The sequence below is a fragment of the Poecilia reticulata genome, linkage group LG22, assembly GCF_000633615.1.
Source record: "Poecilia reticulata strain Guanapo linkage group LG22, Guppy_female_1.0+MT, whole genome shotgun sequence".
Classification (NCBI taxonomy): domain Eukaryota; kingdom Metazoa; phylum Chordata; class Actinopteri; order Cyprinodontiformes; family Poeciliidae; genus Poecilia; species Poecilia reticulata.
The window spans coordinates 11,782,650-11,798,337 of record NC_024352.1 but is presented as its reverse complement, the minus strand read 5'-3'; the positions used below and the strand labels follow the sequence as shown (position 1 = coordinate 11,798,337).

At 39.6% G+C, this 15,688-nt stretch overlaps 1 protein-coding gene across 5 annotated transcripts in view; it reads left to right on the top strand.

Moving 5' to 3' along the window:
* The window catches only part of LOC103458553 (pleckstrin homology domain-containing family G member 3-like), a 38,173-nt gene extending 22,746 nt beyond the window's left edge, over positions 1 to 15,427 (top strand). For 3 of the 5 annotated variants that reach the window (XM_008399458.2, XM_017302561.1, XM_008399455.2), the window contains exons 4-19: positions 1,487 to 1,587; positions 2,956 to 3,025; positions 3,108 to 3,154; positions 3,236 to 3,386; positions 3,584 to 3,715; positions 3,923 to 4,105; positions 4,196 to 4,288; positions 6,010 to 6,096; positions 6,176 to 6,206; positions 6,441 to 6,542; positions 6,654 to 6,686; positions 7,451 to 7,461; positions 8,948 to 9,313; positions 10,576 to 10,692; positions 11,985 to 13,362; positions 14,197 to 15,427. In XM_008399458.2, coding sequence (XP_008397680.1) covers positions 1,487 to 1,587; positions 2,956 to 3,025; positions 3,108 to 3,154; positions 3,236 to 3,386; positions 3,584 to 3,715; positions 3,923 to 4,105; positions 4,196 to 4,288; positions 6,010 to 6,096; positions 6,176 to 6,206; positions 6,441 to 6,542; positions 6,654 to 6,686; positions 7,451 to 7,461; positions 8,948 to 9,313; positions 10,576 to 10,692; positions 11,985 to 13,362; positions 14,197 to 14,762 — 3,468 coding nt within the window. In that variant the 3' untranslated portion in view covers positions 14,763 to 15,427. The remainder of the gene's footprint in view (positions 1 to 1,486; positions 1,588 to 2,955; positions 3,026 to 3,107; positions 3,155 to 3,235; positions 3,387 to 3,583; positions 3,716 to 3,922; positions 4,106 to 4,195; positions 4,289 to 6,009; positions 6,097 to 6,175; positions 6,207 to 6,440; positions 6,543 to 6,653; positions 6,687 to 7,450; positions 7,462 to 8,947; positions 9,314 to 10,575; positions 10,693 to 11,984; positions 13,363 to 14,196) is intronic. The other 2 variants (XM_008399456.2, XM_008399459.2) reach the window with 2 other exon arrangements.
* The last annotated feature ends 261 nt before the right edge of the window (positions 15,428 to 15,688 follow it).

The following is a 15,688-nucleotide window of genomic DNA, read 5'->3' as shown; positions in this document are numbered from 1 at the left end:
TATCTTAGTGAAATTAAGGTCTTTATCTCCAAAACTGTAACAGCTAGATAAGATGAGCTTCATGTTGACTGAGCTGGCCCAAAATATAAGCAAACTAAGACCCCGATTAAGGCCTGGTGGTCAGAACACTGTATCTCAGAACAGATGTTGCTCATTTTGCTCCTTCATTATTTCATACCATTGTAGATAAAGTTAGTAAATCAGTGTATTTTATAGGGTTAGGGTTACTGTTGCGGATGATGGTCACCCTTCTCCGTTCGCGCACAGCATGTTCGTGGAAAACATGGTGCTAAATGACCTGCAGACGACCTGATTCTAGACGGTCGGTAGATAGGTCAGTCAAACTTTAGGTTACAAACCAGCGTTCTGACAACTATTCCAGCATGCACCGCATGCTTCTTCTTCTACGGGGGAAAATGAAGTCGGTGGCTGCTTACCGTAGTTGCTAGACCTGTTGTGGCTCAATATTGGTCCATATATAAGGCTCACCGGATTATAAGGCGCATTGTCAGCTTTTGAGGAAATTGAAGGTTTTTAGGTGCGCCTTACAGTGCGGAAAATACGGTATTTGTTACATAAAATTAAGTTTTGTGTGTAAAATTAATCAGTTTGTACAGGTCTGGATTATGTTTCAGATCTTCTTTGACAATCAATGTTTTACAGAAGTGAAGTGAATGTCAGCAAGCAGGAACCAGGAAGTTATTTACGGTCACTTTGTTTTGGGCATTGATCTTCAGTCGTTATAAAAGTCTAGTGTCCCGAACAAAGAGTAAAATACAAAGGTCACAGAAAGTTAATTACACTATACCTGCCACTTGATTATTTGTTATATTATTTGTTTCCATAATCCATAAAAAGTTGAGTTTGTGCAAAATGGAAGTGCTTATTGGAAAAATGGCGGATTGATCGAGAACCTTCTGAACTTGTTTCGTTCATTTTGTAGTCTTTATAAAGAATTGCCAAGCCATTACTTTCAAAATACCTGATTTATATAAGTATTTAATTCTTTAAAACGAATCTAAATGATTATAACATCTAAATTTATTCAAAAGAAGTGAAAAGTGTCCTTTGTCAAAAATGGACGGAATATTTTACTTGATATTTTTGTAATCATGAATGAGAAGGCAAGTCAGAAAAATAAACCATTCTCAATTTATTTACAGCTTCCACCTTCCATATCTGAATCCCACAGGCTCTGTCTGTTAATATACAATGGAAACTGACTTGTGTGATTGTCAGTCAATTTAGTTAATTCCTTATTGACCATCTAGATATGCTGTCTTAAATGCACAGCATGTGTACTGTAAAACAAGGTGTTGCTGTGACCTAAAATCTGCTTAGAGCCCCATGCAACCTAGGACCTGCTCTGCTTGTAGAAAGTGTCAGTAGCTACCTGCTGCCTCCGCTGGTAGGAATCTGAAAACGCATGTGTGAAATATTTCACCACCGGGTTTAAATCATTACTCATTCTTTCCCTTTTCCTCAGGACTATTTGGCACACATTATCGATTTGAGAAATCTCCCCATCGGGCACGAGCAAGTGATGGCCTTATTCGGAAATATAGAGGACATCTATGAGTTCAACAGGTAATGAATCATCCTCCCCAATGTTAACAAATGCATAATATTAAGAATAAAAACAAGAATTTGGTTTGATGTGGAAAAGTAGATAAAAAATGGGAAAACTATAACAATATGAACGGTCACATATTATTCTTAAGTAAATATTGTTTTGACTCGTGATAGACTGGAAATCATTGTTGATGTTACATTCCTGTGCAGATTACATGAACAAGGAGTGTGTAGGATGACGGGCTATATAAGTTATGCATCAGAGGATGTTTGTTTTTCTTTTTCATTTCAACTCATAGCTTGTTGTTTGACTTTCACCACAGGAAAGACTGTGATTAACGGGTGAAAAAAATGAAAGACTTGTTGCAGCTGGCTTTAAGTTTCATCATTTTGTGCCTGTGTTGCTTAATGAATTCTGCTGCCAAAACACATTAACACTCTTCTTTCCTTAAAGGAATGAGCCTTTCTTTTAAGGCTGTCAGGGACTTCAAATAAGGAAGATTAAATGTAGTTCCATCTGTTTCTATGAAGAAATACTCAGCAGGTGAATACAGGCTCTGTATTTGCTTTAGTGTTGCAACAGAGTTGGTGTGTAGGAGGCTAACCAAAGGGAAACCAGGGTTCTGTGTGTGCATTGTTATGTTCAATATTGTGTAGAGTACAAGTTGTCCTCTGGGAGTCATCAGTACGTTTTAGGTGTTCTTGACAAACACTTGACTTTCATGAAACTGTAAGTGTTTTATCGAAGAATGGTGTCTTTGTTGCACTAATCCCTAAACTATCTGTCTGCATGAACAAATAACACTGTTTACGTAACAAACGTCAACAGCAGCACACTTCTTATTGTAAATGCCAGCGCAAACAAGTGCATCTGCGGCTCTCTGAAAAGCATATACTGCCACCTGCTGGCTATTTCCCTAATTGTATCGTGTAATATCACATTCACCAATGCACATTTTGCTGGGTATTTCTTTGTATATAACATGATTACAAACGTATTGTGAAAAGTTAGTGCTCTGAGTTTTTTAAAACAAGAAAAATTTGATGGGGGATGAGCCATGTTGACTTGGTAAAAGGAAGGTGAAAAGTTTATAGTGCTATAAAGTGGCAACAAATGACTTCGGACCTGAAGAGCAGAGACAGGAACAGAGAGAATATTTAAGATGTTTTTTATTCTTATACTTTTCCTCATCCAAACTTGTCAGAATTTTTACTTTGCTTTTACTTGGTTTTTCATCGTTTTTATTCATTTTACGACAGTAATTGTGGGACAGTATCTTACATTTAAACTTAAGTTAACCCAAAATATTGATATAAAATATTGCTGTTCTAGTGTTCCTGCTTGAGTTCTACGCTTTTCATTTTTTAACTGATGTATTTCAGTGAACTGCTGCAATGTTTGGACATGTGTGAGAACGACCCCGTGGCTATTGCTCACTGCTTTGTTAATAAGGTGAGGAAAACCTTATCAAAACTAACAACTATATTCAATTCCTCAAAGAAATGTATTTATGCCTGATTTATGTTTCTTCCAGAGTGAATATTTTGAAATCTACACCAAATATTGCAACAATTATCCCAAGTAAGTATCCTGAGCTTTTGAAAAAGTTTTTTTCTTTCATTCTTCAATGAGATTATGAGTGCTATTCCTTGGTGTCTGCAGCTCAGTAGCAACATTGACTGAATGCATGAGGAATAAAACTTTAGCAAAGTTCTTCAGGGATCGGCAGGCCGCTCTGAAACGCTCTCTCCCTTTGGGTTCTTACCTTCTGAAGCCAGTTCAGAGAATCCTGAAGTATCACCTACTTCTGCAGGTAAAACATTTCCTCACTGATTTTTTATTTTTATTTTAAATTTGTCCATCAAGATTAGAGCAATTTTCTTTTAAACCACTTTATGCAAAAGTGTGAAATTTTGCTCAAACGAAAAAGTAAAAAAGTAAAATAAAGATCACAACAGTAATTGTTTAGGACTTTCTCTGAGGTTGTAATAACTTTGACTTCCCTTAAAGGAAATTGCCAAGCACTATAACCCAGATGAAGAGGGCTATGGGGTTATTAAAGAGGCCATAGACACCATGACCGGAGTGGCCTGGTACATTAATGACATGAAGAGGAAACATGAGCATGCCGTCAGAGTGCAGGTTAGAAAATCCAGTAAAGCTCAAATGCAACAAAAGGGAAAATCTGAGATTTAGTTGTTTTTTTATTATTATTTTAAATAGTTTGGTTGTTTTTTTTTTCACAAGTGGTGCTTTAGCGTCATGTGCGGCAAACATGAAAATTGCATTTAATGTCTTTTATGCTTGGCTAAGATTTTCTTCATGTAAAGTCTTGTTTTCTCACATTAGGAGATACAATCCCTGCTGATCAACTGGAAGGGTGCCGACCTGACCACCTGCGGGGAGCTGGTGCTAGAGGGCACCTTTCCTGTTCTGAGGGCGAAGAACACCCGGACGCTCTTCTTGTTCGAAAAGATGCTCCTCATTACCAAGAAAAGAGGGGAACACTACGTCTACAAGATCCACATCTCGGTACGACTTCTGATTAATTTTTACGTGATAAGTGAGAAAATGCGTGAATAGAATTGATGCATAACAAATAAATATAATGTCTTGTCACAGTGTTCCACCCTGATGCTGCTCGACAGCGCCAAGGATCCCCTCCTCTTCAGTGTGATCCATTTCAAGCGTCCTAAGCAACCCCATACAGTTCAGGTAACTGCAGCAAACATTTAGTCCATTTCTTTATAAACTGTGAAATGTGGAAGATTGTTTTTTTTTTTTATGCTAGTATGCAATATTTATCATTTCTAATGATTCGTGACATTTATAGACTAATACATTCTGCTCATCTGGAATTGTAGCCTTGAAAAAGTATTCACACCCCCTGAAACTGTTCACATTTTGTCAGGATAAATCTACAATATGTAGTTATTACTTTGAATGGAACTTTCTGAAATAAATAAACACAAAATTTGTGCATAACTATGAAGTTCATGAAAAATAACTACTGCTGTGTCCCCAGTACGTTGGGGTTAAAAAAAGCTGTTTTTCCACTTCACAGTGGCAGCATCATCTATAAACATGTTCCAATGTATAATTTGCCTTCCTCAGACAACTCAATTTGCAACAGAATAATGAGGCCTAATACAGAGTTTGAAAACTGAGAGCCCAAGCAATGCTGACAGTGTTGGATATTTAAGGGACACTTGAAGTCTTTCACATTCTTGATTTCTCAAAAAACAAAAAGAACAAAAACACTTTGGAGCTTTTTCAGATCAAGTTAAAAAGGACTGCCAGCTGCACAGATATGTAGAGATGGATGACGTGTTGCAGTCACTGAAGCAACCAACTAAAGCGCTTTTTACATTTTCTGTTTGCAATTAAATTAAATTTGTATTTGGTTGAATGATTTACAAATGTACCCAAGGCAACATTTCAGATGGTACAAAGGTTCTTCTACCAAAAACGACCTTAATGTTAATTAATCTTTTGTAGCAGTTGCAATAAAATTTAAGGAAGCATAGTCTCCATGACAACCATTTGATGCTATCTGTGTATGTGGTGTTCATACGCTGTCTTGAGAAGTATGAAATTGTATTATAAAAATGTTAATGACTGGATGAATATGAAATGTGTGAAATGTGTAAACGAAAACCTTGAGTTTTCAGGCTTTGTTTTTTGATTTTTCTCAATGATAAGTATCAGAATATCTGTAAATAAATGTATTATTGGTTGAACCAAAGGCTGTTGAACTAAATTTAGTTTAGATGCTGAACAAATTATTTAAATTCCTGGGGTTTTTTTCAGTTGTGGGGGATTTTGTAAAATGAAGGTTTCACTCATCACAAATTATGACAGAAGGTATGTATTTAATCTAGCATTTGTCATACCTGAGATCATCGTAGCAATAAAAGATCAAAATTTGTCCACATGCTTGACAGAAAAATTGCCCTTTAGTACACTGCAGAATATGAAGTGAGTTCTAGTACTGTATTATTTCACTTTTGTATTTCTGAAGTAGAAAGAAAAACACCTTGAGAAATGTTATTTTTTTTTATCTCCGTCATTTAAAATTGACTGCAAAATACAGGCTCAACAAAAAGGGACGTAAATGTGGAGTTTGCTAAACTCTGGCAACCCTCTGCTGTAACAATGGAGGTTCTGGAAACTGACAATATGCTGAAAAGCACTTTATGACCACTGTGATGTATGGTAGAAGATCTGTCATGCTGTGGGACCACATAAATAGAACTTTAATATAACAGTTATGTGCTTAAATATTATTTCATCAGTCAAATCAAATCACTAAGCACCAACCTTGTAAACGCATTATAAAAGAGAATAACATTTTGTGCTGTAATGAGTGATTGTATTAACAGCAGGTTTGTTGAATGGGTCTCGGTTGTGTGAAAGATAATTATCCGTGTCTTTAGGCAAAGTCTGTGGAAGAGAAACGCCTGTGGGCTCATCACATTAAGAGGCTCATTCTTGAGAACCACAACACCATCTTGCCACAGAAGGTAAGCGTCGTCCTTCCACACAACATTTCTTCCCAGCAACGTCAGAAGAGTCTTTAACTTGTCCCTTCTGTCTTTCAAGGCAAAAGACGCCAGTGTGGACAACTGCAACTGTAAGTGTTACTAATGGAGCATCTCTCCTTAAGTCAGGGATCGTTTAACCGTCGCCACAGCAACCACAGATGCAGCTAATAAAAAAGAGAGTGGCTGCTCATGTTCTGTGAAGAATATGGAACGCTTATTAATTTTCCAAGATGTCTTGGCTTATAACCAGCTCATCCATGTGGAGAAAATTGCTTTTTGTAATTGCAGCTATGAGTGTAATGACGTCTCCTTCCGTTTCTCAGATTCTGGGAAGTGTCAGCGTAGTCCGGAGAGGAGGATGAAAGCAGAGTGCTTCCAGAGTGACAGCTTCCATCTCGGAGTATGGAATGGGAGGAGAAGATCTGGTATATTTATGTCCGCTGTCTATCCAGTACATCACACAGAAAAAATAGCTGTGCAATGATAATATGGAAACTTTTTTTTTTTTGAATTTGCAAATTTATTTATTCTTTCAGAACCAGTTAAAGAAATCATAAAGAGCACCAACGGTGGGTACATTTTTGTGTTTTTCTTTCATTTCCGTTCACTAGGATTTTGGCAGCCAGATTCACAAACACTGCTTTAGTTTGAACTGCGTTGCGGCTGCAGTCCAGTTATACATGAGCTCTCTGCCACCAAGGTCATTTTGTTGGATAAGAGCTGCTGTTCACGTCTCCATTGAACTTCTGCTTTGTTCTCCTTCAAAGACACCTGGACAACAGTTCAATGGGCATGCACACTCACTCCCACTCCACCTCACCCATAATGAAGTTAATTATATGCTGCTTCGGTCGAGGCCTTTTGTCACTCGAAAGCTCTGTTCGGTACTCTATCTGGGCCCCGCCCGTCAGATCTGTGTCTTCCTGTTTCATTGATTGGTCATTAGAGCAGAGAACATCTGTATTCCTGTTACCCGGTCTCTCTCTCTCTCTCGCTCAATTTCTCCAGACGATGTAATGAACAAGCCACTTTCATGTCAAACCTTCTCATCTGAGTAAGGGAGTGGTTCATCACTTCCTGACAAATTGCATCATGTCCAGTTAAAGCCTCGGAGAGCAAGATGCTACTTATTGGCATTTACCTAATCACAGGATCTCCCTTGAGTCTGAGGCAGACTAACAGCTGCCTGGATGTGGAAGCAGAGATTGTCTCCTTACCCCTAAATGCATTTGAAATTCAGGATGTTACTGAACATGATATCTGACCTGTTATTGACATCCTTGTTTGTTTTTCTCTCTCGGTGCCTTCGCCTCAATCTTTGTTCACTCTGCAGCTGTTTTGAAGGTAAGTTAAGGTAATCCAAACAACTGGATTTTTTTTTGTAAGTCTTGGAAAACTATTTCAATAAGTAGCAATGTACTTTGCTGAGGTTACTCAACCTTAACTCCTACAGTTGATATAAAAAGTGAACATGCCCTGTTAAAGTACAAGGTTTTTTGAAAAATAAACAAATGAAACCTAGAAAAAGTTTTGTTACAAAACTTGTTCTACTTTCAATTTCACACGAAACACCTGTTAAGAGGGAGAAAATTCTTAAAAAATATTAAAAGGACGCACTAAACTTGCTGCAGAAGTATGCACAACCGCAAAGTAGCACCAAGTTGAAGCATTTTTAATTCAGGTTTACCCTTCAGTCGTCATCAGTCTTCTACCTATAGCAAGTCAGATAAATTGACAAAAAAAAAAAAGATCTGTCCAAAAGTGACATTTGTTATATTCACACTCTTAAGGCAAGTCGGCTCCAAAGCATCTTATTTAAAAAGTATCAGTCTGGAGAAGGATGCAAAAACATCCACAGCAATCAATGTACACCAGTGCAGAGTGAAGATGGTGATCAACAATTTGTTTCTCTAATTTGGATGGAAAAGATGAAACTGAAACGGCTCAGTAAGACTGGAGATCCCAACAATAAATACTATAAATTTAACACAAATTTTAATTGTCTTCTACCTGGTAGAAAACTTCCAGATCTCACTAAAATCCTTTGAAACCTTGCAGGAGAACGTTTAACTTGCAGTGAAACAGCACCAAGCCCTGGGGAACCCTTGTTTGTTATCTGTACAGCCGTACAGTCCTGCAGCTCTTTCAGCGCCGCTTCCTGCTTCTTGTTTGCCTCCCTGGCCGGTTTCCATCTTTTCTTTTCAACAATTTATTGAGATCATCCATAATGTAAAGATACTGTGGGTTTTTCTTTTACCTAATCCTGATGGGAGATGAGATTTAATCCATCTGCAATCTATCCACAGGCTTTGTTTCCATCTCTAAAGGATGCAAATGTATGGAAAAATCCTGCCAGGGCAACAGAATTTCATTTTAGGTTAATCAGATTCCCTGTAATTGATGTTTATCGGATAACAATTTTGAACTGCATCAAAATGGTGCATGAAACAAAGCGGTGCATATTTAAGCAAACAAGTTTATTGCTGCTTTTTAAAATAACATTTTCTTCAGTTTTGTGTGTTGTCAGTTGAGTTTGTCATGTTAAACATGTAAGTTACTTATAATAATCAGATTGTATTTTTATTATTTTACATCACAAATATGGAATTTTAGCAGAGATAGTTTTGTTGTTGAAAAATGTTCTTAACTGCAAATGAAAAATCCAATCCTTCCAGAGCACACTTTCTTTTCTTAGCCTGCAGAAATCACACAGCATCACGCCCGCTGCTGATAGACAGCACATCTTGCTATTTACAGCCTTGCAGTCATAAGATGGCTCTATCACAAGCCTTGCAATAACAAACCACATGTCTATGACTTCACGCTACAGCATGCAGACAGTGAAGGCGCACTGCTGGGGGATAGGAGCTCCCTGCAGCCAGCTGCTAGTGTCAGCACACTGACCTCCTGTCTAGGCGAGCCCCGGGGTGAGAGGCCGTGTGTGGAGGATCTGAGCAACTCTCTGGAGCAGCTAAATGCAGCTGACAGTGACTCTTCACCCAGAGAAAGAGAGGTGGGGCTGGAGCAGGAGAAGGCAATAGAGGAGGAAGAGCAGGAGGAGGAGGAAGGGGAGAGTTGCAAGGACGATGTGCTGATGGGAGACGACCAGGTAGCCGACTTTGCCAGCTCGGTGCTGGCAGCCATCTCCTGCTGGCACTATAGAGCCAGGGCTTTGCTTTCTACTCACTTCACAACGGTGAGGGTTTCTGCCACCCACGGGTTTCCCGCTTTCCGTTCCGTCCCAACAGCTCACCAAAACTAACACACCACTCTTGTCTCCCACACTGGCTCTCGTTCTCCATCACTCTCTTTTTTTTTCTTCCCCTATTATCCAAATTGACTCAATACTCACATTGTCCGTTCTGAATGCTTCAGTGTAGATGAGGGGTGTTCAGAAAAAACATCATGCATGTTTTTGCTTTTGTTCTTTCGGAGTTGAAATCATCCCAGTTTGCATCTAATTTCCTTTTCATATTTGTACTGCATGTGTATCTCATCCGAGTTGTTGCTGCTGTGTTTAATAACTATTTATGGGTGCATGACTTATGTTGTTAAGACCATGTTTGCATTTGCATGACAGTGAATATCCTAATGTGCTCTGCTAAATGTTGTTTGACTTCAAAGGTTAATGTAGCCATCTGATTAAACATAATTAGAATAGTAGGGGAGCTTTCTCTTTGATAATCATATCGATGAATATTTTCCCTCAGATTTTTTTATTTAGATTATTTGCTAGTTGTATTGATTCTAAATGGGAAGGAATAAACATTGTCTAAATGAGACTTTCCTTTTGTTTTAGATTTTGCAATTTTATAATATCGTTTATGTACTGTTAATATTTAGAAATCATTTTCATATTCTATCAAAAGCAATCTGCAAAATGAGATCTATACATTTTAAATCCAGCAAGCTCTAACAACCAAGAGAGATTTCTCAGGATTTAGGTTGTATTTTCCATCAATGAGACTGTTTGTTTTCCATTTACTTTTTCAAACAAGAAATAATTACATTAAATAAAAGATTCACATTCAATGTTTGAAACAGTTAATAGACAGTATGTAAAGTTAAATCTCAACATGGCTTCTGACTAATTTTTTAAAAATCTTTCTGGATTTAAAAATTTGTCAGAAGCCAAACATAGAGCAGAATCATTACCCAAACTGGCCACCAAAATATTTTTCAGATCATAAAATTGCAACTTGATACAAATTAATTGTATCAAGAAAATAATTTCTAACTTATTGGAGCATTTTTGCTTGTATACATTGATTCAACCCAAGATGATCAAGCCTAACTTTAATTTTCCTCTTTGAGCTTTTGGACCAATTACGGCTGAACTTGTAGGAAATTGTTTGGCATTCACTCCTTGAGATCTTAGATGGAGTTATAAAGCTTGCAAACTTGCTGACGTTGACCAAAAAGACTTTTGGCATAATGCTGTGCTTTATTCCCTTTCAGGATGACCAGAATGAGGACGCTGCTGAACTAAAAGCTGCATTGATAGAGGAGGCTGAAACCTGCACAGGGGAGGAAAACACCGACAATGTGTCTGTGAAACAAACTCTCAGCGCTCAGGTGCTCACAAAAGCCCAATATCACATTTATGCCTGCATCCTTTTAACCTAATTTCCACACACGCATCTGAGGCCACATGTGATACATATTCACTATTAAAGAATCCCCCCTCAACTCTCTTCCTCCCACCCCCAAGTTGTTGCTGGGGCCCATTTTCACACTCTTTCTTTATTTTCATTGTTATTTCTTTGCATACATGCTGGTTAATTCAATGTTACATTAGATTTAAAAATGTAATTCCTACCGAATAGATGCCCTTTGCCATGAGCACAGTTGAATCATCTCTACATGCTGTAGTTTTATTGTGCTGGAATTTAAAGCACCACATGGGAAGCGCTCCCCCACCCCCACTTCTGCAGCTTCTGCATCTGAGCTGAGTGAACCTTATCTATGGCAAACAGCTCCGAGCTGCGCTTTCTTTTTTTTAATTTATGTTTGCAATTTGCAGGCACTCCAGATGAGCAGGCAACACCTGGACACAGTGTTAGAATAGCAGCAGTCTAGGGTAACATCAGCAGGCTGAAGACCGGATGAGGCTCAGCCTAACTAGTCAAGGATAATTTAAACTGTCCAGGAAGAGCCAAAAGAAGCAGACTGCATTGCTAATGCAAGTTTGGAAATCTTACCCACAGACAATCAGTGCCTTGTAAAAGTATTCATACACCTTGGATATGTTAATGTTTTGTTTCTTTACAACCGCAAATGTATCTTAGTGAGATTTTATGTTATAGACCAAAATAAAGTAGTGAATAAATGAAGTAGAATGAACATAACAAAATGCTTCAAATATTTTTTTATAAGAAGTGTGGATATATGGTCAGCCATGCTGAGGCAATGCTTCACAAAATTCCCTTTTACTGCAGTTGCAGGTGCAAGTATTTTTTAGAATGCCTTCTACTGGACCTTCAGGAGGCATTTGATTGTGCTTAATTTTATTTAGAGGTATCAGTAAAAGGGGCTGAAAGCAAATGCATGACACAATGTTCATATATTTTTATTTGTTAGAAAAAGCATCAGTCATGTTCTTCTTTGTGTTGGTCTGTCACATGAAATCCCTGCATTGAAGTCTGTGACTATATTATGACAAAAAGGTCACTGGATTAAAAAAAAAAACAAAAAAAAACAGGAAGCCTAAAAAACAGCATTAATATAAAATAAATGCTGCAAAGATGTGGACGCTATGAATTTAACAGATTTTAAAATGAACTATTAAGCTAATGAGGAATGAAGAGTGCTTGTCATTAAAATGTGCATATTTCCGTTAGATAATTCCGTTATCTTTTTATGCACAGGAGTTGTGTCGCCTAGACCGTGTCCCACAAGCAGAACCAATCAACCAGCTGGAGGTGGAGAACTCCCACTGCCACAAGTCTACCATGTTCTCCTCCGAGCAACAAACTGAGACCCCGGAATCCTTGGATACTTCCAGGGAAACAGCAGGAGAAGAAGAGGGAGAGAGCGACTCTTCTGGTCTACAGGTGGAGGAGATGAGTGTACTAACGAACGGTGACCTCTCTGAGGAGGAAGAGGAGGTGCTTTCAGATAATAAGAGCAGTTTGCCTTCCTCCGTGTTGGACCAACTGACCGCTGAGCAATTCATCAGCAGTTTGTCACGACGGAGCAGTCTGGTTTCTGAGGACCTGAGTTTAGATAAAGACCCCTTTCAAAGCCTCTCGGCCTGTATGGACGTGGAGAAACGGATGGAGAAAATGTCGGACAGCTCTTCACCAGAACCACAGACCTCCTCAAAGCACGACCTGTCGGGTCCTGAGCCTGGACTGAGTGAAGGAGAACGCAGATCCACTCTCTCCAAGAAGGATCAAATTCTCATCCATAAAATCAGGCAATACTATGAGCATGCTGAGCACCAAGACGCTAACTTCAGCCTCAAGCGCAGGGAGAGTCTGTCCTTCATCCCCGCCGGCCTGGTGAGACAGCTGAGCCGACAGCTGAATGACGTTCCAAAGGAGAAGGCTGGTCCAGCCTACAGGAAAGGGCTCTGTAGAAACAGACCCACTTCTTGGTCCGTGTTCGACCTTCCTGGGTTAGAAAAGGGTAAGACGAGTGAACCTCAAAGCTCAGCTGAGGTCAAGGTTCGGTCTAATAGCGTCACGGAAGCATTTACTGCAGAGGAAGAGTTCAGGCCTTCGTCTGAAATGCTGAAGGTTTGGGAAGTTATGGAAACTGAGGAGGAGATTCAGGAAGTGAAGCAGGAGGCAGATGATAAAATTGACAGCCAAAGAGTCGAGATCAGCTTGGATACAATGGAGGTCAAAAACAGTAATCAACCACCAGTGATGGAAGAAGAGCCTGAAATGTGCTCTGCTGCAGATTCTTGCTCCGTGTCTAAGCCTACGGCCAGTTCCTCCACAGCGGAGCAGGGTTCTGCTCAGCTCTCAGAACCGTGTCCGTCCCCGGCATTTCAAGAGGACGACCACTGCCACCCCAGCCATTTACCCAAGAGCATTAGCTTCCAAACCACCATAGACGAAGACCAGATCCTGCACGACATGGGGAAGATGAGAAACAAGGTGTTCCAGCTGGCTCGTCAGTACAGCCAGCGCATTAAAAACAACCGGCCAGTAGTGTGGCAGAGGAGCAGACAGGCTGCACACCAGGAGGGTCTCCGGAGTGCAGCTGCTGTCCACCAGGAGAAGCTGAGAAAAACTGGTAAACAGAACATCATCGATCAACACTTTGAGTGCATCTTGAACTTCCTCACATTCTTTCACATCACAACCACAAGCTTCAAATGTCATCACATATTTATCGCAGGTTTATTTTTTTTGCAAACACCTGAAAAGTGCGTTGTGCATTTAAATTTTGCAGAACCAGTTCTCACATTGTTGCAGACTGAAATATTTGTTCATTTTTCTTTGCAAAATAACTTCAGATCAGTCTGGGTCAAGATAAGCCGTTGACATTAATTTTAAAGGCCTATTTAAAGGCCAATAGAATTTGAGTCTGGACTTTGACTGAACCATTCCTTCACATGAATCTGCTGCGATCTCAGCCACTCTATTGTAGCTCTAAATGAATGTTTACCATCGTTTTTCTTGGGAAAGGTGAACATTTGACTTGTACTTTTGCTACATCCATTTTTCTATCATTCCCACAGCATGAAACTACGTCTGCCATGTTTTGGCGTAGGGATTTTCTCTTCAGGATGTTAGTTTTTTCCTCCACACATTTATCGTGTAGGCCAAAAAGAGCAATTTTGGTCTGATCTGAACATTTGTTTGCTGTGTCTCCTATATATGTCACAAACTGGAAATGAGACTTCTTATGGGTGCCTCATGATGTTTAATTACCGATATGCTCCAACAAACTGAAGCATTCAGGTGAAATGGGAAAGAGTGGCTTTTGTGACAAAATGTAAATAAAATTCAAGAATGATTGATTATGAATAATTTTTTCACAGTTCTGCATTAATCTGCCTCTAGTTGTTTCTTAAACAGAAAACTGATGTAAACTTCTTGTGTTTTTGTCTCTGTTTTCACGCAGGTAAGCCTAACTTAAGGTTGCCCATGAATGTTTGTGAACAGGAAGTCATTCCCGAAGTTTGTTCTCCAAATTCGGATCAGACACTATCTTCTCCCGCAAGCTCCCAGGGCACGGCCCCACACAGCCCTCAGTCTGAGTCCTTCCACTGGCCTCACGTCCAGGAGCTGCGTTCAAAATACACGGACACCTCGCACTCTCTAAGAACACACTGCGTCTGCACAGGACCAGATGGGGTAAAGTACAGAAGCTCGTCAGACCTCCACGCAGCTCCGACAGACTGCTGTAAGAAATGTCTCCAGGTAGAGGACTGGCCTCAGCAAAAGAAGGGCTCCCTGCTGTGCAGGTGGAGCTCCTTAGACCACATGCTGGGCTCTGTCCCTCTGCACGAAGTTCAGAACCTTCAAGAACCTTCGCGGACTCGTTCACCGTGCCACAGAATCCAAGGTGAGGATGGGCTCCTCCAGGAAGTACGCAACGGCGCAAAGTCACTGAGTTCTGGGAAGTCCTCGGAAAGCAACCTCGTGAGGAGTTTACGGGAGAAGTTCCAGAGCTTAAGTACAAGCTAAATAGCGTGCACTGTGTATATCCAACATAAACCTGGGAGTTAGACGATGCTTTCTATGTTTGCTCTGCATGTTTCTCCCTCAAAAACTCCGTGCATGGGGTTTCTTGTACAGGGGACAAGGTGCAATAATTTTAGCACCAGTGTAACATTAAAGGGATGGTATGGGCATGCCACCTTTAAAACGGTAAGATGCACATTTTGACTGCATTTGTTTGCACGCTACATTTTTGTGTGAACATATAAATACATATATAGTCTCCTGTATCAAAAAAAAAGATATGTTACCTACTGTTGGCTGCTATAGTCATTAATATTAACTCTGCAAACTATCAGTGCAGAGTTTCTGAGAGCGACGGCTAAGAGCCCTCGATTGCCAGTAAAGTCTTACTTCAGACACCAAAGACGGTTAGATTTTAGTCTTTGTTGTGCTTTGATGCACAGGGACAGCAAAATATGCTCCCACATTTTCCTGAGCTGCTTGTTAAAACAGTTGTGCACATCACTGGAGCTTTATTTTTTTATCAGCAACCAGTTTATTTTCATGAAAGTTATTTATATGTCTGTATATTGGGATAGTTTTGACCATGTGTAAATTCCAGATACTCAAACTTGTTTTTGGTTATGTACAGCTGCCCATATTTTCAATAAAAACAGAAATGCTAAGGCTGCAATGCTATTTTTGTCAGTGAAAGATGGAATCTTCTGCGTAGGGCTGTGTCCCACAGAATTGTGTCAGCAATTCAAGAACCTATTTTTTTTTTTATTTTAATAGACACTTATTTCTAATGCAACAAGGAGCAGTTACAAGCCAGTGGTTCCTTGTGGAAATCCAAAATGGAGTGTTTAGATGCAACCTTTCAGCCAAAAGCAAAAAAGGTGGGATGAAATACACTTTGGAAATTTCAAAAGATTGCTTTCAAAAGATTG